Below are 25,856 nucleotides of genomic sequence, written 5' to 3'. Positions count from 1 at the left end.
TTTATCCATATCAAATTCCCATTTCAAATATCAAACACTCTCAAGTGTTTTTAATAAATTTTTCAGTTATTATATGCAAGTTGAAGGCATATTCCAGGTTTTGGACGTTTATAAATTCTATTAATATTATTAACCAAAAATAAGTAATTACTGTAGAAAAGTTTATTCAAAATAATGAATGACCTGAAAAACCATTAAACCAGCTACAAGAACTCACCAAACCATACAAAAGCGACCACCGAATTTTTAGATAAAAAGTTATAGTTTTTGAATAAAACACACCCTTCACATTCCCATTCTCATACTCTTCTTCTTTTTCATTTCTTTCTTTGACCTCAACTTTACGCTTCTCCTTATTCCCAACCTCTCTAATAATCTTAATCCTAATCTCACGCTCAATTCCAATTACGGAACGCCCAAATTCTCTTCCTCAATTTTCTTCTTTACCAAAATCGCGGAATTTAGATCTCAGATTTTCACTAATCGGGTAATTGTTGATCTTATCTATGATCATCGCTTCTTCTAGGGTTCCTTATTGTTTAATCTGGTTTTCTTGTGAATCGGAATATTTTGTAGTTTGGGTGCGTTGTTTTTTTGGAGGGTTTTAATTTAATTTGTACCGGTGATGTTCGTATTTGATTGTTTATGTTTTTATTTTTTACAATACCATGAAAATATTATAATTGTTGTTAGTTCTTGTTTAATTTAGTTATTAGTATTTACTTGCGTTTAAGTTTGAATATGAACTGGTATTAGATTAGAGTTTGAAGAAAAAGTTTTAACTTTTGTTGTTCCGAATTATGAGATTTGGAAGGTTGGAGAGACTGAAAAACGATTGATGTCAAATATAATTATTCTACTGCAAGTATATCTGCTTTGCAATCTTGTTAACATTGCATTGGTTTTTAGGAACAATGTCATTTGGACGGAATCATCATTCACAAGGAAGCACTCTCCATGATGAACGTTGGTCCTCTTTCAAAAGAAACAACTACAATAACAAGAACAGGAATATGAACTTGCATAGGAACAACAGCTATAACCATAACTGGAGTTATAACCTCGAGTTTCCTGGGAAATTTAGGGACCATATCAACAACACCACCACCAACAACAATTATGTTAACCCTCCAAATGGAGCTCCATCACTGAAAAGGAGAAAGTTCAGTTCTGGTACTTGGGGAGATGTTGGAACACATTTTGTGCATCCTACTACGTTTGAAATTGCTGTACCATCCACCTACAACAATTCAGCTCCTCCAACAAGATCAAATGCTGAGGTGTCTACATCTACCAGCTGCAAACGTGATCGCTCAAGATTGGATGAGGATGAACCTGTCTTCATGTCACGGGATGAAATTGAGAGACATTCCCCGTCGAGAAAAGATGGTATTGATGCATTACGGGAAACACATTTACGGTATTCTTACTGTGAATTTCTTCAGAATCTTGGACTGCGACTTGAGTTGTAAGGGCTTTATCTTGAATAACTTACATTGTTATCTTCTTAAGTTTATAACCGACACTCGCTATCACATATTGGAAAAATTTCCTTAGATGGTGGTTTATTACCCTCCTTATGCTGTTGCTTTTGGTTTCTTGGAAGCTATCTAACTAAAAGTCTATGGCAACTCCTGCAGGCCGCAAACCACAGTTGGGACTGCCATGGTTTTATGTCACCGGTTTTTTGTTCGTAGATCACATGCTTGCCATGATAGATTTGTGAGTTTTCAAGAACTTGTGCTTAAATTTTACTTGTGTTGTATTGTTAGAAGCTCTTTTTGGAGGATGATTCGCTAGCATATAATATAATGTCTTTGCAGGTAAACTGTTGTCTTCACTAACTAGCTTATTTTATAGTTGGGTTGCTTTGGTGAATTTGCTAGTCTTCCAAGTTTTGAACTTATAGAGATGAATCTTCTTCTCTGTCTTTAGAAGTTCTACCTGAGAAAAATCATTCAAGTATTGTTTCCTGTATATGAATTGTAATTTCAGAAACTCTTTCTCTTTTTATGTCAGTACTTTGGAATTGGGGCATTGCAGTGTCCTCCGGCTTGTATAAGCTTCTTTTAAAGTTTCAGTTGTTATTTGCATCAATAAAAGAATATTTATTTTTTTTTGGAAAGAACACTATTTGTGCTGATGGTGTGTTTACCCTTCTTCTCTTTCTTTGTTATTAGAAAGTCATCATGGGACTAATCTAAATCAATTGATTGAGATTTTTATACTGATGAAGTTTGAAGATCAGTCTTTCTATTGTGAAGTGGGCTGAATTCTCATACATTTGTATATTAGTTCTATATTATTGAATTAAAAAAGTCATGACATATGACATATTACTTTTGTCCTTGTCCTGGTGTTTTACCTTTAATAACTAATCTAATCTCAGCAAAAGATATTTGGTCTTACTACGGACATTTCTTGAAGATGCACACTATGTCTCAGTTGTATATTCCAGCCTATGACAAGTATGCACATCGTGAATAGTATGTTTTCTTGCAGTTAATTGCTACTGCTGCTCTCTTTCTTGCTTCAAAGTCCGAGGAGACACCACGCCCTCTGAATAATGTAGTGAGAGCTTCTTGCGAGATTTTCCACAAACAAGATATGACTTTCTTGTCATACATACTCCCTGTTGTAAGTATCTTACAAGAGTATTGAGTTATCAATAAAAATATGAATTGCTTCAATTTGTTTTCCCTTGTAAAATATGAGTTGGAAAAAAAATGAAATGGGTTATTTTATCTGCCAAGGAAATTTCTCAATTAGGTGCTTCAGGTGTGTGATTATCCTTTCAGATGTTTTTGTTGCTCCGTATCATCAGTAATTGTGTTTCCTACTTGAGGGCTCTCGACATAGATAAATACTATAAATTGAAATTGCATCATCAAGTTTATAGCATGTTGATGTGAATTGAATTGTTTTATGCAGGATTGGTTTGAACAGTACCGAGAGCGGGTGACCGAGGCTGAGCAAATGATTCTGACAACACTTAATTTTGAACTTAATGTGCAACATCCTTATGCTCCTCTTACATCTGTCCTTGACAAATTAGGGTTCTCACAATCTGTATTGGTGAACTTGGCTTTAAACTTGGTCAGTGAAGGGTGAGTTCATCACTTTCATTTCTATATCTTATTTGGATTGCAATTTTTTTTATAGGCACTGTGCATCACGATTAGTTGCTTTTACTGGACAAAAGGATCAAGCTCTCATACAGTGAACTAACATAATATGTTCCTGATCCTGCTTCAGTCAGGAACCTATTTGTTTTATAGTATATTTGTATGTGGATTTTCTCAATTAATTCGGTTAATGACACTGCTTAGTCTACACTGTATAGGAAGTGTTATTGCAGAGCTATTATGATTTGACTATGTAGATTTGTGCTGGTGAGAGTTCCACCTTAACCAGTTTGAACATCTGTTGAGGTTTCATGGTACTTGGGCCATGAAGGAGGAATGCGCTTGGTTTCCTGTTCTTTTTGGTTCAGAACTGTGTAATGATTGTGTCAAATTTTCTTTCCAGCAAGTCTGTAGAGTAATTCTTGTATGGGATATTGATTCTTTTGGCATGGCATATAATTGCAGGGTCTACACAAGATTAGCGTGCTTGTTAGCTGGAGGATTGACATGCTGTGCATGGAAAAGTTTTTTTTTGTTTTTTTGTTTACCTCGCAAGTTGTACTGCCGATATGTTGTGGATCACATAATCATGATTATATACCCATCAACCTGGTAAACTTGATATAGAAGATAGCCTAAGAATCTCCAAACCCATTTTTGAATAAAAAATATTATGACCAAGAGAGAAAGGATAATTAGAAAGAGGGAAGATAAAGGAGTAAGAGAATCCCCAATAATCAAAAGTTTTATGGAGAAGTGCTGTTGAACTTAAACACCTAAAATGGAGCCAATATCATGGAGCCAAAATGGGCAAAAGTAATAATAGTTGTGGAGATTTGTCTTAAATTATGGGACAAAGCCATACAAATCTAAACATTTCCTGTACACAGTTTTTAGTTTGTTAGACATGCTTGCTTGTTCTGTCGGTATGTCTTTACACTGCTAAAGGTTAACTTAATTGACTTGGCTAGATTCGAAGACCATATGTAGTGTTGTCTGTAACCCTTCGTTTATTTATTTTTGTCTTCTGTAGATGCATCCTTCGATGATTTATGCTAGTTGTTCACATTCTACCATGTTCCTATTGTGACATGTTTTTGATGTAAAATCATTTCTTTTGTCTTTTTGCATTATTCATGTTTCAGGTTGCTCCTTTTTTCACAAGCTTTTGAAACTAGGTGGTCATGGCATTTTTGAACTGTTTTACCTCCTAAAGAAAATTCAAGAATTTGTCAATAAAGCAGCAGGTAACTGGTATGAGTACCATACCAACTGGTTATGCTGCTGCACAGCTGATATATGTTGAGTTCACTTATATGGTCTGGCATCGGTACTTGTTTGGCATGGTCTTATCAGTATGATGGTAATGTTGTTGGTTGTCAACAACATAGGTTATATGGGGGTTTCTGATGCATGCCCATCTATTTATACAATGCCTTCTTGGTGATTGATTTTACGAGTCATGTGCAGCTTATTCTGGTTTTCATGTGTTCCTAGCCTAGAACAAACAATTGACCACGACTTTTCGAAACAATAGATCGTCAAATTTCTTGGCCGGTTAACATAATTATCAAATGCCTCTGGGCATATGGAAAAAGATGGTCTATTTTTAATTTTAAGCATTAGTTTTTGTAACTAAATTAGAACATGCAGTTATGCATACATTCTCATTTTGTAAGCTGTTATTTTATTTCTGCCTTTCCTTTTTGTTACATGATTACATCTGTTTTACTCCAACAATATAGATTCTGCAACCACATGCATGAGCAGCATATTATATGATAAAAATAGATACAGTTAAATAGATGAAGAGAAAGATATTATCTAAGTTGATTTTTTTTTTATTAAAGAAAAAAAGAGAGAAGAATCAAAGATGAACTCCAATGATCGCAACATGCAACCTATGTAATAACCTTATGAACCTACTGCAAAGAAAATCCTTGATATTTTATAATGCTGCTTCTCATAATATTTTAACTGTTATATATTTTATATGCATAACAATCACCTCAAACATGTAAGTGTTATATATTTATAGTGGTGCCTCGTAAGTATTCAAGGTAAACTAACATAACACAGGCCTTTTTTCCTATTTTTTCTTTTCTAAAATCCTTGATATTTTATTTTATTTTATTTTTCAGTTCTTTAATTTTTTTCCTCATCTTGATCCATTCTCTCTCCCCTTTATTTGTTTGAGCTGTCCAAATAGATTTCAACTAAAGAATTTATAGCTTCCAGTATTAAATGCTATTTTGCATGCACATTTTTTTATAGTATCATGAAACTGTTGCCTTTCTCAAACGTCTTGCTCATTTAGTTGTCTAATGACTCGCTGAGTTTCCCGATTTTGGAGTCTGGTTGTCAACTTAGGTTTTCAAGCATTAAACTGTATCTGCATTGTGCAGAGGCCAGAAAGTGTGAAATGAACGCGGTTTTATCTTCCATTGTTTAGTGAAGTTGATGAATTAAATTCAATAATTCAATTAGGTGTCCACATCCTACACTTTGTGTAAAAGAAAGGGGCTGGAAAATGTATAAGGAATAAAATGGAACCTAATTAAAATTGAATTATAGCAGGAGTAAAAGTTATCCGTTTTTTTTGTTACGACTTTGCTGCCACAGAACTTAGGTTAATGTTTGCTTCTTATGCCTATATCTTTCATTAACTTAGCATGCCTTGTGCATCTTTTAGGTTGCACTTTGATGCATGTAAGCCAGTGTTTTCTTCAGCAAAACATTCTACTTGCCACAATGTTCGCCTGCCATTTGCTTAAGCTCCTTTTGATTGATTTCTGATCATCTGCATGCAGATTCTAAATTATAGTCAATTTTGTGCGAAATTGTTGTAATTGATCCCAATTGAAAAAAATCAAAATTGATTTTTTTTAACATTACATGACTACATGTTTTAACATATGTTAAGGTAACACCTTTTGTTTCATTCCTTGACTATGTAAACTTCCAAAGCTGGTAGGATTCCTGTCAAAATTTTTGTTCCAATGAAAACTGATTCTGGTTGTGTAGCTGCCATAGTTATTAAAGGTGCGTCTATGGCGCACCAGGCGCAGACCTTAGCACCATAACACCCCCATGGCGTGGCGCAACCGCCATGGCGCGCCATTTTGCGCCAAGGGGCAGTTGTGAGTTAGGGGCATTTTATGGTTTTTTTGACAGTTACATATATGGAACAAGTGTTCTGAAGGGTCCAAAATGAGAAAAAAAAAAATATTAAAAAGGAAGAGAGATTATACATTTGAATTAATTAGAAGAGGCAACGACAAAATCTTATTATAAGAGGAAGAAGTTTAGTAGAACAGAACACAGAAAACGAATTCAAACAGAAACAAAGCAGCCAAGGGAATTCAAATTCAACTTGGAGAGTTTTGATGAGGAGTAGAACTTAGGATTTAGTATTCAACTTTAGCTTTCTAACATGAGGTTTATTTTGCATTTTAAAACTTGTTTATGCTTAATATTGTCATGATTTAGTATTCATTGCATTTTTATGTTAGTCTTATAGTTTTATAATTTTTGTTTTTGTAAGTGCGCCTTGTCTCGCTATGGTGCGCAGCTATGGCGCGCGCCATCACCGTGCGCCATGCGCCAAGGCTCCAGGACCCTTAGCGCCTTAGCGCGCCATGTGCCTTTAATAAATGTGGTAGCTGCTACTAGCCGTATGACTAATATTTGGCTAGAGTATTTTATTTCAGATGCACACACATACTCTGTCATTCGAGGTAAAACACATAAGGTGGGTGGTCTAACTCCCTCTGTCCCTGAGGCCTTTGGAGGTCAGCTGTTCTGTAAGATCAGAGCTTGCATACTTTGGCCTGGTTGAAAGATACCCTAATTTTTTCTTTTATGCTTTTAAATGAACAGTTTTTGAAAGTTTTTTCCTTTCATTTTTTTTTTATATTTTATTAATTCTTCTAAAAGAATCAGATATGGAGAACCTTTTGTGTTTTGAATATCTTCATATATTTATAATCACCAACATGGTCCTTAATAGATAGTGAATAAAAATACATACTTGATACAGAAAATTATTATTACTATTATTCTTTAGGGTGTGCGTTTGGAATGGGGATAGCCATGGCAACCACACCCATGCCATGAAAGAAAATAGTATATTTTGAGATGTCGGAACTAGTTCGGATAAGAATTGGGTTTTAGCAAGTTCGGATATTTTAGCCCTCAATTCTAAGCTGTTCTAGCAACATCTAAAATGGTGTTTTTCAAGAAAGCAATTTTGGACCTTTATGCCGAACAGACTAATAATAGTATGTATTATATTCATACTTATTGTTCGACTGTATCTACAGCTACCAGGGTGCGTATCAACTGTGTGCCTCATTATTTTATTCTGAATATAAATGATATTTGTAGCTGTATCTTGTGCCTGCTAGAGGATTTGGGATGGTGGCATCCCATAACTGGGGTTGCATGCTTGCTTCATGAGCATTAGTGCATGTGTTTTGATGGGCCTTTCCTGATCAAGTTGTTGGGCAGAAGATGCAGATGACTGATCTGAGAAGTTAATTACAACGTGCTACTAGTTTCTGTTTGTTTCATTCTAGAATTGTGTATGTCTCTGGCGTTAAAAGCCCCTGCAGCGGAATTGGGCCTGGAAGTAGATGTGTTTGTAGATGAATTAAAATTGTGTGCTATATATTTGGTGCTCTATCAGCAAATCCTGCACAGATTCTTGCAAAATATACTTCCTGGTTGCTCCATTGGTAAGAGAAAATGACTTGCTATCTTTTCTTGCTTTGAATCTAATGTCTATTCATACCGCTGTATATGTTCATATCATGTACTCTTACTATTGATTGTGTTTCCAACAATGAGGGACTATATGCTAAGTGGCACAAGATGTTGCGTGTTCATATTAGTAATCACGGATCTGGTTGGTTTGACTGTTTGTTAATATCTCATCTGATAAAAGGTTTTCAATACATATTAAAAGTTGTGCTGTTTTGTTTTGTAGGCTAAGAAGCTCTTTGTGGCTTCAGTTTAAACCTCATCATATTGCTGCTGGTGCTGCTTATCTTGCTGCCAGGTTTTTACATCTGGATCTGACTAGCTACCAGCATATCTGGCAGGAATTCCAAACTACACCAGCCATTATCCAAGGTATATTTGTTATTATTTGTCACATTTGGTTTCATCAATTCGACTAGGGGTGTCAAATTTCTTACATGAGACAACCCGCTTGAATGACCTGTTTGACACGATTATCATTTTTCGTGTCATTTATATCATATATAATCATGTATATAGATCACATAACGCGATTATGACATGATAACCTGTTTTGACACCCCTAAGTTTGACTTTAGCATTATGGATTAAGCTTTATGTTAAGATAAAGAAATAATGTGGAATGTGTTTATAACTTGTTGATGCAGATGTGGCACATCAGTTGATGGAGCTGTTTTAATAAAACACTGCTAGTTAGCAGGCTCTAGCTGATGATACACTTTTAAGGTCGGTCTTAGTAAATATTCAAATCAGGAATGCCAATGGTGTTCTATAATGTGAATATGATTGGGAGAGATATCTGTCCCGAAATTGGAAGGTGAAGAACAAGTTAAAGAGAATAGATAGGACCGTGTGCCTATGGCTGCGTGCTTGCAGACTATTTACGGGGTTGTGTGATTTATGTCTATTTATATGAATGTTTATTGTTGAGGGTTGAGCTGGGGTCGAAGAGAGAGGTAATAGGCAATATATGCCCTCAGCGAGATCGTAATTTGGCTTATAAATTGAAGGTTCTAAGACAGGCTCAGTTTGGCCTTTGTTGTTGTCACTTTGATACAGTAAAAGATTAATGGGAGAGCACGCATTTGTAAATTTATTGTCTATTTCCTTTTCTTGCAATTTCCACTGCTAAATGGTGAATTTGTCATTCTGTAACTTAATAGTATGGAAAATAACTGTTCTGCAATTAAAATATGGTTCTAGACAAAATTTAACTGTAATTTCATTGAGCCCTCTCTGTCTCATCGAAAAATATAAGGGTAAATATTATGATTTTATATATTTTTCTCACTCTAAAAGCAGTTTTCTTAACTATTTTAGCTTAAAAAAACAAAGTTTGATAAATGTAAAATTACTGTTCTTAAAAATTGAGAAAGCTCAGCTAAATAATTTTTTGGAAAAGCTACGATTTATAGCTTTGGAGGAAATTTATAGCTTTGGAGGAAACATATTTTATAGACTAGCTTATCAGGAATAGACAGAAATAGTTATAACTTTCAACTTATTTTCAATATATATATATATATATATATATAGTACAATTGAATTTGTAGGATAATGTTTTGACGTTTGAGGGGATTTCGTCGATGTATGAAGTAAGATGGAAAAAGGATTAAGGCGAGGCCGTTACCCGACGACCTTACTCTGATGTCTAAGTTAGGAGAGTATATAATTAAAGTAGTAAGTAACTGAGAGCAAATTGCAATAGAAGTGCGTATGTACTTTCATTATGAAGTCACATCATATTTATAGGAAGTCCATGGGTAAACCTGTCAATATGTGCTCGAAACTTACTTTAGATTCTTCGGAGGACAAGTGATACAATTTGACTGGTGGATGTATTTTAGTTGGTTAGTAATATATCCAAATTGGTATTCTCTAATCCTATGCGTGATTTAAGGATCTCAATTTGAAGAGGATTCAGAGTATATCCTAGTGGTCCATGTGTAATGAGGTATATTTATTCCGGTTTAGTTTGATGTGATGATCTTCCTTGATTCAGAGGTTCTTGTAGGTTTAGGATGAGGACACGTGAATCCTCCTATTTTTCGGATGATATTAGATGTCCTCCCCCCATTTTGTTTCCAAAGCTTTTTATGACTTTGGTCGTCAGACGTTCTGTGGGGCCTAGCTATTGCTTTTAAGGAATGGTTCAACATTACATAGAAGTTAACTTACTGGATGTTTCATTCGGAAGGGTCAAATATTTGCTGCCTCGTACATGATCTTTTATCTTTTAGGTAGGTGGGATGTCACATTTGCATGGCCTCAGAATGACGACATTCTTAGTAGGCTTGCAATCATTCATGTAATCATCATTCCCATTATTACTTACCTCCACGATATGAGCAACACATGTCCCTAGACGCTTAACCTAGACATATTTAGGTGAAAAATTATTGTAATTTCCAAGGAGTGCCGACACTAGAGGTTTTCATTGATGGTGACTTTTCACCTGTTTTTTCCAAAAAAATCTACAAAAGGCGACCCAAAAGTAGTGAATTTATCTTTTTCAACATATGCATTTCTTTATGAACTCTGAGCTTCCACCTCTTCCCAGAATTTTGTAAGTGTTCTTTCTCTATTGGTTCTTTCTTTTTGTTGTATGAAATTTTTGAGGTAGAAGAATTCTCACAACCCTCATACGCTCGTCATCCTTGGGCCTACCTCTTGTAGCGACACTGAAATCATGCCTCCCAAAAAATAGACTAAAAAAGGCAAGAAAATGGCAGTCGAGAAAAAGTAGAACCATGAGGCCTGAGCGCAAGGTTTTGTTTTGATGGCCTCCCAATTGGTGGAGTTGTCGATCCAATTCCCAGAACTTGATAAAATGGAGATGCACATACCTAATCTCGTGCAACACACTGGCGATAGTCTTAGGAAAGATGATGAGGACTTTGTTGGAGTTTATGTTTAACTCTTGACTTATGGCATGCGATTTCCCATTCTCACCCCGTTGTAGTAGTTTTCCAATTGTCACTGAATGCTTGGCTAGAGCTGTTTGCTATGAACAAACTCTACTTTGATTTAGGTCTAGTTCTAAATGGGGAGGTTGTCTGTTGATTGTGGAAGCCCCTAAGGAGGAAAGGGGAAGATGCATGCTACTAGAACATGGGAGGCTGATCCTCGGGGCTATGAAGGCAGGTTTTATTGTCTGACAAAGTGCACGGTATTAAAGGATTCAAGAAAAAATGGATTTGGATGGGTCCAAACAAAGGTTCCCCTGATAGCCCATATCAGTTGAGCTTCCCCTTCAAGACTAATTGGTACCTGGACCCTACCAACAAAAGGACTTGGGAGAATCTTCAAGATTTGACCCTAGATGAGGAAATGTGCGTGAGGGAGATTGTGACATTCCCTAGTTTCTGGCACTAGACGGTCATGCTAGAGATGATTCGTGAGGGCGTCTTTGCATCGTGCAAGATGAAGATGATGCCTTCCATTTGGACAGGGAAGATCGTTATGAAGAGATCCTGGTGATTCTATATCTTAACTTTAATTTCTTTTCCATTTTTTGGGTGCAAGAATGGATTCTAATATGGGTGTCCATGCTTGTATGACACCGATGCAGAGGCAGGATATTTTATCCGTGATACCGAATGTTGGAGTCCCCAAAGCTTCGAACGTGGTTAGGACTTGAGGTCCTGGTGCATGAACAACTCCTTCCACCTTCAGATGACCGACCTTTGAGAGGTCCCCAACCTTACCTTAGCATAAAAGACCATGTCACCCTCTGAGGTGCCCTTGATTTTGGCCGAATGGGTTCTAGCCACTGAGGTTCGGTTTGTGGATGGCTCTCCTATGGTGAAGCTTAAAATCTCAAAAGATCAAGTTACAATCGCCTCTAAAACACTTGTTGTGTCCCCACAATCTCTGGTGCCATCCGGCGTCCCGATCTTTGGTTTGACTAAAGTCGATACTATATTTGTATTGTCACATGCCCCATCAAAACAACCTCCCCTTCAAATTAAGTCCATCACATTTGTATCTTATTTTGAGCCTTCCAAAGGTACAAAATACAAGTCTGGTCATAAGCTAGCTGATTTGACGATGACTCTTCCTTCTTACATTGTTCTAGGGGCTGAAGTTTCAAAAGGAGAGGCTGCTGAGGTGGATCCCTTAAAGAAACCCAAAGTTAAACCAAAAAGGGTGAAGGGTAATGGTTCAAAGAAAACTAAGTCTAGGGTGGAAAGCTGTTCCTCTGCTCCCAGTCTGATTGCTGAAGAATTTTCTATTTTCAAGGAGAATAATTGTTGGTCCCTTATAACGTGACAAGTTAGTTCCAATGGGGGGGGGGATAGGAACTATTTAAAATTTTGTCCGTTAAGGCTGACTTCTTTTCTTATGAAAAGGTTTACACAGCGTCACTAAGTAGATTCAAGACACAAGCTTAGTCAACTTGTGACTAAGTCTGCTTCTTTACTTGAGTCAGGAAATAACACTTAGAGTCTATTCCTGAACTCAGCTTCTTAGTAGACTTTATTCAGCGTGAGTTCTTTACTTAGTCAGTTTTATAGCAAACAGTATATATTAAAGGAGTTTAAGGGTTAGAAAGATATTACTCAGCAGACTTATCCTGGTTCGGCCTCTCCGCCTACGTCCAGTCCCCGGAACTCGTTCTGAGCTTTTTGAATTCTCTACTGAGCTCTTTAAAGGTAGAGCACGAAACCTTTTACAGATAGAAGCTGAGTATAACAAGAGTACCTTCCTCTATACCTCTACTCACTCCTATATCTACCGCTGAGTACTATAACCGAGTACTCAGCCTCTCCTTTCTATTCTTCTAAAAATGATAAAGTGTTTGCCCTAAACAACAATTGCTAAGACACTTTAGATGATTGAAAATCACTCTAGACTTTTACACAATAATATAGAAATTGGTGTACGGTATTTGCTTTGCTTTTCTCACAGAAACTTCAAGTATGAATTTGGTCAGCGTTTCAACTAATTGAAGATCTGCATCGGTTGAAGCAAATGGATGGCCTTTATATAGTGACACTTGAGGCACCTGGTCATGTCGAATTTCGAAATAACCGTTGGAGGGAAACGGCTTCCTGTCGTTGTCACTCTAGGCGTGCTCAGCGTCGTTGGCCAATAGGATTCACGCATCTTCTGTCCACGGCAGCTTTTCGTCCTTGAAACAGAATGTTTCGACATTTAAGGCAAAGTCCACGAGACAGCTTCCTGCGCCTTCTGAACTTTACCCAAAGTAGAATTACTTTGTCTGGAAGTTGATCGTTGTCTGCCGCTGTCCAGACTGCATTGTCGTCCAACTCAGCAGCTTCCACTTGAAGCTTTTGCTTCGAAGGCTTCTCGATCCTTCTTTCGCTGAGTCGTCGTTTTACTTGATACGACTTCGTTTTGAACTCTTGGGCCGAATGATCTTGATGTGTTGACTTGGGCTTGAGTTTCATTTTAAGGGCCTTTGGGCTTTTTAATCTTAATGTCTTGTAAACAATTCAACTCAACATTGAACAAACACATTAGTGTAATAAATCAAAGCATTTAAATTTAATGTGTTAGAATATTTTTATCATTACTTAAATAATTTTATCAAATCAAAATCATGTAGAAAGGTGTTTCAACAAACTCCCCCATTTTGATGTTGGCAAAAATATTCAGTCAAGAACTCAGTGTTGAGCTCCCCCATGATTGTTGACCTTATCTTACTCAGTATACTCCCCCGTAAGGGTTGAGCGGCTGACTTAGATTTACTTTAAACATTTCAAGTAAGTCTAAGGTCAGTTTTTCAGAATTAGGTCAGCTCATGGAACATATTCTATTTAACTCAGTTTATGCGGAAGATTTATATATCAGAGAGCGCTGAGTATTTCTTTGTTCAATGTGTTTAAGAAGACATGTAAAAGCAGTCAACATTTTGATCAACACAGCATGCAATCATAAAGCAATGTAGACAAGTAGCATAGTTGATTTAGTGAAGATGCGATTAACTATTCAATACAAAACATAAGTAAGCATCACATAAGATTTGTTAATTTAAAAAGATAGATGCATCAAAGTTTTGTATTCAGGGTCATCACAATAAAAGTACACAAGGGAAAGACTACAAGTTTTAACAAAATGACATCTAGTCAGTCCTAGTAAAGCTAAAGCTATTTCTTTTTGTAGTTAAGTTGTGCTTCATGCTCTTTAGCTTTACCCTTTCCCTTTTGTCTTTGCTGACTACCTGAAGCTTCTTCTGAATGTTGGGTTCCTTGAGCTTGTACTTTCTCCCCCGTTTTGCCACCATCAACAAGAGGAGCAATGAAAGTGTCTTCAATGGCAGCTTTAGTTAGGCGTTTAGAGAATGCCTTCAGCTTGCGTGTGCTTGTATTTATGCCATCAAAGATGGGAACACCATCATCCAAAATAGCGCGAGGAATCCTGACATCAGCAGCACTCAGCATACTTAGAACATATGCTTGAGCCTTTGCAACCCAGTGTATGCTGTCCGTGAGTATTGCAAAAGCTTGATGAAACATCTTCAGCAAGGACGAATCAAAATACTCACGCTGAGCGTTGGTGTTTCGCACGTGGTTGAAAGTAACGCGAGAGTACTTCAGTATCTCGTTTGTTTTGAGCTGGTCAGTTTCCATCTCTTCCTTGCTTAAGTTTAGCAGACGCACAGCCTCGCTAATTTGCTCATTGGAGCATTGTGAGGAGGAAGAGAGTTGGTGATTGGTTTTCTCCTGCTCAGTATGAAGCTGGTTGAATAGATGATGAACTTCGGTAGAAGTTGCATACATTGAGTTCGCAGCTAACAATTGATGAATTTCACCCTGTAGAGTGTTTATGTGATTTACCATGGTCAGCTGGAGTTCGGCCAGCTTCGTTATAGAGTCCTGCCTGGGTTGTTGAGATTGTAATGAAGTCATGACACTCAGAAGATCCTTCAGACCTTTAATCTCAGTAAGAAGCTGAGTGACAGACGAAAGCTGAGTAGGCTCAATAGTAACTGACCCAGCGGCATTGGTACTTGTTTGATGGATGTCCTGGATAAGAGCGTGAGCTGAGTCAATGATTCTTTGACCAGACTCAGATGCATTTAGATAGCTAAAGGATCCATCATTTGTTGGCCCAGATGCCAGAGGAGGAGTAGAACCTAATGAAGGCGGTGTTTGGTTCTGCTCATCATTAGAAGGCCCAACATTATCAGCGGCTGGCCTGAAATTAGGATTGTCAGTAGAAACTGACTGGATTTGATTCTGCACATTGAGTTGTGGAAGTGGAGGATCGGCAGAATGTGTTACTTGCTCAGGGTCAGGCTGAAGCTGACTGGATTGTGGAAGTTGAGTAAGTTCAGTGTTCACCTGAGCAGGTAATTCCTTGGCTTGCTCAACGTGTTGAGGAGCGGAATCTTCGAGCACTTGCTCGGCATTACTTTGGTTTGGGGAAGCGGTTAAGTCGGCATGTTCCTTCGGCTGAGAAATAGAGGCTTGATTATCTTGTTGCTCTGGTTGAGACTCAGGAGGGTTGGAGAAGAACCTAAGATGTACATCTGTAAGGTCAGAGATCTCATCCCTCAGCGGTGAGTCACCCATAAGGTCAATGACGGGTGCTCGAAATGCCTTCTTCTTCCTCAGTCTCTTTAGCTTTGGAGGAGTAGGGTCACAAGGAATGGACTCAATAGAGTCAGTAGGTGAAGCTTCCCTTTGAACAGCGGGAGCATTTGCTGTTTGCCCAGTTTCTTCTTCGTCAACCAACTCAGTGTTCATTGGTTCAAGGTGCTCATCATCAGCTATTTCCTCAGTGTCATCCTGACCACTTTCTTCTTCATCAGACTCATCATCCAGTTCTTCTTCCTCAAACTGTTCATCCAGTTCTTCTTCCTCAAACTGTTCATCCAGTTCTTCTTCCTCGACAAACTGACAACCCAATTGGTCTTGTTCTTCCTGATCATCTAACTGTTGTTCAGCGTCAATGCCTTGACTCTGTGCATAATGTGAGTTAGGAGGAACGACGACATCAGTCGGAAGTGCATCGATAGGTCTTAACTCAAAATTGAGCTTCTTCTTCTTCTTTAATGGTTGCTCATCAACCTCTCTTTCTTCTGCCTCAGGCTCAGCTTGCCTAGGTCTTATCTCAGCTGACCTAGATCCACCATGTCCTTGTTGAATCCGAGGCTTGGTTCCTCCGCATACAAATTTAAGCTTCTTTGGGGCAGAAGCAACAGCTTTAGAGGTGCTCTGGACAACCTTCCTCTTTCTTTGAGCTCTTCCCTTTCGAGTCACCGCCCCCTCAACATTCTGGAAAGCTTCCGTTTTTCCTTTTTTCGGCACAATAGGTTGATCATATGCCAAACCGAATAAGGCAGCAGCTGTAATCTCGGTTCCCCAAGTGTGGATTTCCGCAACCATGTCCACATTGTGATCTTTGAGGATTCAGGTGATAAAGGAGCCTAGCCTAAGGGTTCTTGTACTTCGTAGAAACCCACCGATTATGAAGACGGGCATGTTTATCGGCGTGTAGGTCAGCATGTGCCATATAAAACACTGCTCAAAATTGGTTGCTGAGTTGCTGCAGTTGATTTTGGGGAAAAGGAAATTGGTCAGTATGTAATGGGCCATCTTTTGATGCTGACCCATGGAGGTACTTGAGATTTCACCTACATGACCAGCAGGTTTACAGAAGGTCTGAACGTAGTTGGTTTTATCTTGGTCACCTGATTTACGAAGTATAGCTCCTTCGTTTTTCAGTTTGAACAGTGAGGCAAGATACGCAGGGTTGATGAAGATGTCCTTCCCTCGAACATTAGAAGCCAGGTAGTTCCGGTTATCATCGGCGACCTTTAGGTTGGCGTAGAATTCTCTTACCAGCTCAGGGTAAGTAGCATCACGAACTGAGAACAGCTCGATCCAACCATTATTCTTGATCCACTCACAAAAGGGTTGCTCGGCTTCCACGAATCCCCTTGAAAACCATCGCGAGTGACCAATCTTACACCCCTTCACACTCTCGAAAACCTGAGAGTAGGTGTGTTCCACAACTTTTTTGCCCTTGTCCTTTTGCTGTTGTTTTCCCTTCGAAGAGGTGGCTTGGACAGCTTGAGCTTTCTTGCTCGGCGTTGTGACCTTAGCGTGGTCACGCTGGGTAGAAGATTTGGGATTTTCATCGTAGCGGTTTTCAGGTAAACCAGCACCGGAGATATTCAGAGAAACGTTCGTCATATTCTTAAAGAAGTTTTGGGAAGTTTGGGAATTTTTAGAGAGAGTAATTGGAATGCCAAAGTGTTCTAAGCGTAAAGAGATAAAAGTGGGAATTTCTCCACAATTTATAGAGGTATTGAGTTGATCTAAAGCGTTGGGTTGTCAATTTGACCTCGAGATTCTCAATCGACAAAGATTCTGGCATTTATGACACATACGGCGCGTGTGTTTTCTAATTATAGCGCATACGTCATCCTAGGTGGCTATTTAATTCGCGTACTTTGCATTAAAGTTTGCAACGGATCTTTACTCAGTGTTAAGGATCTCAAACGTTTAAGATTCTGAGTAGACAATTGTTACGCAAAGGAATAATTCTTATGCTTAGTTGCTCAACTTAAGATAAATGCTCAGCATGTAAATCTACTCAGCGTGTGATAGTAATTGATTTAGCACAAATCATCCAGCATGATAATTCACTCAGCATGCATACTATACTCGGAATTTATTGAAGAGGATTAAACATACCAATGGCTTCTCTAAGTATGTTGAATTGCTCACGAGCCAGTGGCTTTGTGAAGATATCAGCAACCTGCTCATCCGTTGGGACATAGGTCAGCTTGATCTCTCCCTTGAGTACGTGATCTCTGATGAAGTGATGTCTTATGCTGACATGCTTCATCCTGCTGTGCTGGATTGGGTTCTTTGATAAGTCAATGGCACTTTTGTTGTCACATTTGACTTCAATTGTTTTGGTCCGAACGCCATAATCTTCAAGCTGTTGCTTAATCCATAGGACTTGAGCAACACAGCTTCCAACAGCAACATACTCAGCTTCAGTAGTTGACAGGGCTACTGACGCCTGCTTTTTGCTGAACCAGGACATAAGACAGCTCCCAAGGAAGTGGCATCCTCCTGAGGTGCTTTTTTGTTCAAGCTTGTCTCATCCATAGTCAGCGTCAGTGTATCCAATAAGTGTGAAATCATGAGTATTGGGATACCACAAACCTGCATTCACTGAGCCTTGCAAATATCTAAGGATTCTTTTTACAGCTATGTAATGAGATTCCTTAGGGTTAGATTGATATCTAGCACAATAACATACCAAGAACTGAATGTCCGGCCTACTAGCAGTTAAGTAAAGTAGAGAACCAATCATACCTCGGTACAATCTGCTGTCTACTGACTTACCAGTCTCATCAGCGCAGAGGACAGTGTCAGTGCCCATTGGGGTAGATATTGACTTACAATTCTCAAGTTCATACTTCTTCAATATCTCCTTAGCATATTTAGTTTGACTGATGAAGATGCCATTTTTCCCTTGTTTGATTTGAAGTCCAAGGAAGAAATTGAGTTCTCCCATCATTGACATTTCAAACTCAGTCTGCATCTGCTTACTAAATTCCTTGCACATTGACTCGTTAGTGGTACCAAAAATAATGTCATCAACATATATTTGAGCCAGCAGGGTATTTTTACCCTTCCTCTTAATGAATAAGGTTGTATCAGCTTTACCTCTGACATAATTTCTAGTTAGCAGGAAACTGGTCAGCCTCTCATACCAAGCGCGTGGTGCTTGCTTGAGGCCATACAGAGCCTTTTTGAGCTTATAAACGTGGTTTGGGAATTTAGGATCCTCAAACCCTAGAGGCTGATTAACATAGACTTTCTCGTTTATAACTCCATTAAGGAATGCACTCTTAACATCCATTTGAAACAGTTTAAAGTTCATATAGCTTGCATATGCACATAAAATTCTAATAGCCTCTAGCCTTGCCACTAGGGCAAAGGTCTCACTGTAGTCAATACCTTCTTGCTGACTGTAGCCCTGAGCTACATGTCTTGCTTTGTTTCTGACCACGTTCCCTTGTTCATCCAGCTTGTTGCGGAAGACCCATCTTGTTCCTATGGTCTTCTGGCTTCTAGGTTTTGGCACTAGATCCCATACTTCATTTCTTCTGAACTGATCAAGTTCTTCTTGCATTGCATTCATCCAGAATTCATCATACTCAGCTTCAGCGAAATTCTTTGGTTCCTGGATTGATACGAATGCTACGTTGCTGAGGTATCTCCTGAGTTGATTCCTCATCATCAGGGTGTTCTCAGCGGCATCAAGAATAACACTCTCTGAGTGACCTCTTGGTATCCTAATGTCCTTTGGTAGATTGATGTCTTGTGCTGGTTGTGTTTCAACAATCTCTGCAGGTGTAGGTTGGTCAGTGAAAGTAATTTGAGTTTCACTTTTACCTTTGGTCAGCCCTTGAGGCAATGACTCAGCGCCTGTTTCTTGGTCAGCGGGAGCTGAGTGTGGATCATCCTCAGTCAGCTGCATGTCTCTTCCTGCAAGGTTAGTTTCATCGAACTCAACGTGTACTGACTCTTCTAAGACCTGAGTTCGTTTATTGAAAACTCTGTATGCTTTGCTGTTTGTTGAGTAGCCTAAAAAGATAGCTTCATCAGCTTTTGAGTCAAACTTAGCTAGGCTTTCTTTGGTATTTAAGATAAAACATTTACAACCAAAGGCACGAAAGTATCCAATGTTGGGCTTTCGTCCTTTCCAAGGTTCATAGGGGGTCTTCTTTAATATAGGTCTAACTAAAGCCCTATTAAGAATGTAGCACGCTGTGTTAACAGCTTCTTCCCAAAAGTACTTTGGAACCCTATGCTCACTCAGCATTGTCCTGGCTATTTCAACCAAGGTTCTGCTCTTCCTTTCAACAACCCCATTTTGTTGAGGCGTTCTAGGAGCAGAAAAATTATGGTCAATGTCGTTGGTTTCACAGAATTCAACAAACTGTTGGTTCTTGAATTCTCCACCATTATCACTTCGGATGTGAACTTAAGGTCTTTGTCATTTTCAAATTTTCTTACCAAATTTGAAAACGTCTCAAAGGTTTCATCCTTGCTACTCAGCAAGATGATCCAAGTGTACCGAGAAAAGTCATCTACAATGACCAAGGAAAATCTTCTTCCAACCAAGCTCAGTGGCTGGACTGGACCGAAGAGATCCAAGTGTAGTAACTCTAATGGACGCTTAGTTGAGACAATGTTTTTACTATGAAAAGATTGTTTGGTTTGTTTTCCAGCTTGGCAAGCGTGGCATAATTGATCTTTTTCAAATTTAAGTTCTAGCAGTTCCTCAACCAGTTGCTTTCTTGCTAATTTGGCCAGGAGGTCCATGCTTACATGACCAAGTCTCCTGTGCCATAGCCAGGAATTTTCTTCCTTTGACACTAAGCATACATTTTTTGAAAACTTCTTTTCTAAGTTCAGCATAAAGACATTATCAATACGAGGGGCAGTTAAAATTAACTCATTTGTTTTACCCTCGAATATTTTACATCCAGTGTCATCAAATATAACTTTTCTCCCATTGTCACATAGCTGAGCTACGCTGAGTAAGTTATATTTGAGTCCGCTGACTAGGGAGGCTGACTCAATAGTAGGATTGCCACCAATGGTTCCTGACCCTACTATCTTACCCTTCTTGTTGTCTCCAAAACTTACACTTCCTCCTCGTTTACGCACAAACGTGATGAACTGAGTTTCATCACCAGTCATATGCCTCGAGCATGCGCTGTCAATGTACCACATCTTTGACTTCTCAGCACACCTCAGGCTTACCTGCAATATAGCTAGTTGCTTTTAGGTACCCAATTATTTTTGGGTCCTTGCTTGTTAGGTTCAACAGGTAAAGCATCATATTACATTTTATGACGACATACTTGGACAGTGTGTCCATTCTTTCGACAGAAGTCACAGCTGACCTTCCGTTTAGGATGTCTTACTGACTGGTAAGCACCCCAGTGCTGAGCGTGCCAGCACACCTTTGTGGTGTGTCCTTTCTTCCCACAGAAGTCACACTGGACATTCCGCTGAGGATTCCATCTCTGCTGACTAGTACTTCGGTACTCAGTGTTCAGAGGAATATTTCTTTTATTCGGAACCTTAAGTTGGTTCTGAATTGATGTGACATCCTTTCTCAGTTTCTTAGAATTTGATTGGACCTCAGAGACAAACTTTTGCATAATTTCTGCATTACTATGCAAAATTGAGGTGTCCTGGAGAATATATCGAAGGTCACTCAGTTTGACCTCCTCAACCTCGTCACATCGCCTGCTGAGTGCTCTAACCTTTTTATTACACTTTTTGACAAGTGTGTAGAGGTCACTCAGGGCATTAACCATTTCATTTCTGAGCAATGGTAGTGATAATACCTCAGTTGAGTGTTCCTCATCGTCAGATGCAATGGAGGGGTCAGCATGCTCAGAAACACATGGCTCAGCAAGTTCGTCAGCCATGAAACAAATCTTTGCTGACTCAATGGCATCAGCTTCTGATGATGAAGACTCATCACTGTCGCTCCAAGTTGCTGTTGGTCCCTTACAACGTAACAAGTTAGTTCCAAGGGGGGGGGGGGAGATAGGAACTATTTAAAATTTTAGTACGTTAAGGCTGACTTCTTTTTCTTTGAAAAAGGATTACACAGCGCGCTGAGTGAATTAAGACACTAGCTTAGTCAACAGGTGACTAAGTCAGCTTCTTTCTTTGAGTCAGGAGATAGCACTTGAGTCTATTCCTGAACTCAGATACTCAATACACACAACTCAGCGTGACCTCTTTACTTGGTCAGTTTTGTTTAAGCAAGCAATATATATATTAAGGAGTTTAAGGTTAGAAAGATGTTACTCAGCAGATTTATCCAGGTTCGGCCTCTAAGCCTACGTCCTGTCCCCGGAACACGTTCCGAGCTTTCGAATTCTCCACTGAGCTCTTTAACGGTAGAGCATCAAACCTTTTACAACTTAGAAGCTGAGTATAACAAGAGTACCTTCCTCTATACCTCTACTCACTCCTAATCTCTCGCTGAGTACTATAACCGAGTACTCAGCCTCTCCTTTCTAATCTCTAGAAATGATAAATATTTGTCCTAAACAACAATTGCTAAGACACCTTAGATGATTGAATAATCACTCTAGACTTTTACACAAAAGATATAGAATTTGGTGTAAGTATTTGCTTTGCTTTTTCTTACAGAACTTTGAGTAGAATTTTGGTCAGCGTAATGGCTTGATAAAGTTCTGTGTTGAATGAAGCAACTGAAAGGCCCTATTTATAGAGACGTCTGAGGCATCAGTCATTTCGAATTTCGAAATAACCGTTGGAGGGAAATGGCTTCCTGTCGTTGTCACTCAGTCCTGCTCAGTGCTCTTGGCCAATCAGATTCAAGTATCTTCTGTCTTCGATCAGAGCTGAGCAGCTTTTAGTCAGTCCAACAGAATGTCTCTCCATTTTTGGTAAGGTCAACTAGACAGCTTTCTATGTCTTCTGAACTTTACCCAAAGTAGAAATACTTTGTCTGGAAGTTGTTCTTGCTCAGCTGCTGTCTTGTACTCTTTGTCGATACAACTCAGTAGCTTCGTTCCGAAATTGTTCAACGAAGGTCTTCTCGATCCTTCTTTCGCTGAGCTGCGTTTTGTACACAACGGCGACATTTTGCACACGCGGGCCGAGTGGTCTTGATCTGTTTGACTTGGGCTTTGACTTCCGTATTGGGCTTTAAGCCTTTTAGTCTTTATGTCTTATAAGCAATTTAAGTCAACATTGAACAAGCACATTAGTGTAATAAATCTAAGCATTTAAACTTAGTGTGTTTAGAATATATTTAATTTTACTTAAATAATTTTGTCAAATCAAAATCATGTGGAAAGGTGTTTCAACAAACTCCCCCATTTTGATGTTGGCAAAACTTTTCAGCGAAGAACTCAGTGTTGAGCTCCCCCATGATAGTTGTCCTAATATTACTTAGCAGACTCCCCCGTCAGGGTTGAGCAACTGACTTAGTTTTACTCTAAACATTTTAAGGCTTAATCGAGTAAGTCTAAGGTCAGTTTTTCAGATATAGGTCAGCTCATGGAATATATTCTATTTTACTTAGTGTTAAGCGGAAGATTTAACATTCAGAGAGCGCTGAGTATTTTATTGTTCAAAGGGTCTTATGAGACAGTGTTTAATAAACATACAAGATAATGTCAAACATTTTATCAACATAGCATACAATCAACAAGTATTATAAGCAGTAAACACAGTTGATGTATTTGAAGATACATAGTAACATAATACTCAGCATCATATAAAATAACTCAAGTTTGGATAAAAGATGCAAGTATTGTATTGAAATAAAGTAGTCAGCATATACAGCAAAAAGATAAGCAAAAAGAAACATAGAAACTACAAAGCAATAAACAAACTGAGTTAGCCTATTTCTATTTCTTCTTCTTTTGCTTAGACTGACTACTTCTAGCAGTCTCCTACTGAGTTCTAGCTTGTTCTTTCTCCCCCGTTTTGTCAGCATCAGGAGGAGGAGGAATTCTAAAGGAGTCGGTTAAGGCCGCGTTGGTCAGTACGGCGGAGAGCTCCTTAAGCTTGTCGGCACTTTCATTGATGCCGTTGAAGACAACAACGCCTTCATCCAAGACCTCTTTAGGTATACTGAGTTCAGCTGCGCTGAGCATGCTCAGTATGTAGGCTTGAGACTTACCCACCCAAGTTATTGTATCTGACAGTGAAGCAAAAACTTGATGAAATGTCTTCAGCAGGGCTGAGTCATAATATTGACGCTGGATATTGTAATGACGCACATGGGTGAAAGTCTTTTGGGTAGTGACCAGTATCTCATTCTGCTTCATCTAGTTAGTGTCCATCTCTTGCTTATTCAAGTTCAGCAAACGAACGGCTTCGCTAATTTGCTCCACCGAGCATTGAGAGTAGGAAGCCAGCTGATGGTTAGTCTTGGTTTGCTCAGTGTGAAGCTGGGCAAAGAGCATCTTAACTTCAGCAGAAGTTGCATATTGAGTGTTCGAAGTTGACAAGGCCTGGAATTGTTCCTGAAGAGTGTTGAGATGTTGAGCCATTGTCAGTTGGATCTCAGCCAGCTTCGTTATTGAGTCCTGCTTGGGCTGTTGTGTTTGAATTGAGATCATAACACTTAGCAGATCTTTCAGTCCTTTAACTTCATTTAAAAGCTGAGTGACTTGGGACAGCTGAGTTGACTCATTGTTGGTAGACCCAGCAGTAGGTTCAACATTATGATGAAGATCCTTGATTAATGACTGCACCGAGTTGAGGAGTTGTCTACCAGACTCGGTGGCATGCAGATAGCTAAGTGATCCTTCATCAGGTTGCCTAGTTTCCTCAGTGTGACCAGTTGATGGAGGAGTCGAATTTTTCTCAGGGACGACATGGTCAGTGACTGGAAGGGGGTTTTCGATCTGCACTTGGTTCTCTTGGAGAGATGATTGATCGGCATGAATGATTGTCGGTGCAGAAGAAATCTGAATGGTTTCAGTGCTAACAGGGGCAGGAATGTCCTGAGTCAGCACAGTGCTTGGAGCAGCAACATTTTCGAGAACTTGCCCGGTTTGGCTTGTAGGGTTGGCGGAAGCATTCAAGTCGGCTTGTTCCTGTAGTGAAGAAACAGAGGCTTGCTTTTCAAGAGAATCTGGTAGAGAAGAAGAAGTTTGTTTGCTAAAAAACTTTAGCTTAAGTGTAGAAGGGTCTTTGGTCGGCTTCTGGACAGGAAGGTCAATGACAGTTGTCTGACTTGCCTTTACTAGTCTTCTTCTTCGAGGAGGTGTAGTGTCAGCTGGGATAGACTCTACTGAGTGAGGAGGAGAAGTCTCTTCTTGATCAGCATTGAGCTGGTCAGTTTGTTCTTGTTCTTCTTCTGCAGCCAACTCAGTATTAGTTAGGTCAGCAGTTTCCTCTCCACTGGCTGTCTCCTCAGTGTCATCCTGACCACTTTCTTCTTCCTCCTGTTGATCAATCCTTTCGTCTTCTTCTAGCTCTTCTTTAACCTGTGTGATGAACTGATCATCCAGTTGTATATCGTCTTCTTGATGCTCAGCTTCAGTTCCCTGACATTGTGTGAAGTGAGAATCACCAGGAACAATGAAGTCAGTGGGGATAGCATCAATAGGGGTCAGCTCTGAAGACTTCTTCTTCTTCAGAGGTTGCTCATCAGCATCCATTCTTTCTTCTGTATCAGGCTCATCTTGCCTGCTTCTCTTCTTAGCTGACTTAGGTCTCTCCTGACCTTTTTGAGTAGCTGACTTCAGCTTCTTGGCCGGAGACTCAGCATCTTTCGAAGGAGTCCCAACAGCTTTCCTTTTGCGGGCAGCTGGAGCCTTTGTTCTTTTGCCCTTCTTTGGGACAGTCTCCTCAGTAGGCTGATCAGCACCTTTGGCTTTCTTAACCGATTGGTCAAACTTTAAGGCACGCAGCGCAGCAGCTGTGATCTCAGAGCCTTGGGCCTCAGTTTCCTCGGATAGGTCAATCTGATGGTCAATGAGGATTCTGGTAATGAGTGAGCCCAGCCTTAGAGTTCTAGTGCTCCTTTGTAGGTCAGCATATGCCATATGAAGAATTGCTCGAAGTTTGTTGCTGAGCTGGTGCAGTTTATCTTTGGGAAGATATAGGTGGTCAGCAGGTAGTGTGCCATCTTTTGATGCTGGCCCATTGAGGAACTGGAGATTTCTCCAGAATGGCCAGCGGGCTTGTAGAAGGTGGCAGAGTACCCAGTTCCTTCATGATCACCAGTCCTCCTCAGTTTTGTTCCTTCATTCTTCAGTTTCAGCAAGTTGGCAAGGTAGGTGGGGTTGACAAAAATTGTTTTCTCTTTTACCACAGTTACTAGGTGGTCCTGGTTATCGTCAGCAACCCTCAGATTATGGTAGAATTCCCTTACTAAGTCAGGGTAAGTTGGATCTCTGATTGAGAACAGCTCGGTCCAGCCATTCTTCGATATCCATTCACAGAATGGTTGCTC

General features: G+C 39.3%; 1 protein-coding gene across 3 annotated transcripts; it reads left to right on the top strand.

Annotated features, from left to right (window-relative positions):
- The first annotated feature begins 219 nt into the window (after positions 1-219).
- LOC136219765 (cyclin-T1-4-like) lies at positions 220-8,978 on the top strand. Of its 3 annotated transcripts, XM_066007295.1 has the most exons (7): positions 225-487; positions 910-1,468; positions 1,641-1,722; positions 2,503-2,637; positions 2,932-3,107; positions 8,113-8,258; positions 8,534-8,978. In XM_066007295.1, exons 2-7 carry the CDS (start codon positions 915-917, stop codon positions 8,563-8,565), a joined length of 1,125 nt encoding a protein of 374 aa, XP_065863367.1. In that variant the 5' UTR covers positions 225-487; positions 910-914; the 3' UTR covers positions 8,566-8,978. The 3 variants fall into 3 exon arrangements, with proteins under 3 accessions (XP_065863368.1, XP_065863369.1, XP_065863367.1); XM_066007296.1 differs by lacking the exons at positions 8,113-8,258; positions 8,534-8,978 and adding an exon at positions 3,591-7,125 and having other exon boundaries at positions 220-487; XM_066007297.1 differs by lacking the exons at positions 8,113-8,258; positions 8,534-8,978 and adding an exon at positions 4,271-7,125 and having other exon boundaries at positions 221-487.
- Positions 8,979-25,856: the final 16,878 nt, after the last annotated feature.

The sequence above is a fragment of the Euphorbia lathyris genome, chromosome 2 (assembly GCF_963576675.1).
Source record: "Euphorbia lathyris chromosome 2, ddEupLath1.1, whole genome shotgun sequence".
In the NCBI taxonomy this organism is placed as follows: domain Eukaryota; kingdom Viridiplantae; phylum Streptophyta; class Magnoliopsida; order Malpighiales; family Euphorbiaceae; genus Euphorbia; species Euphorbia lathyris.
This window is presented reverse-complemented; position numbering and strand designations above follow the sequence as displayed.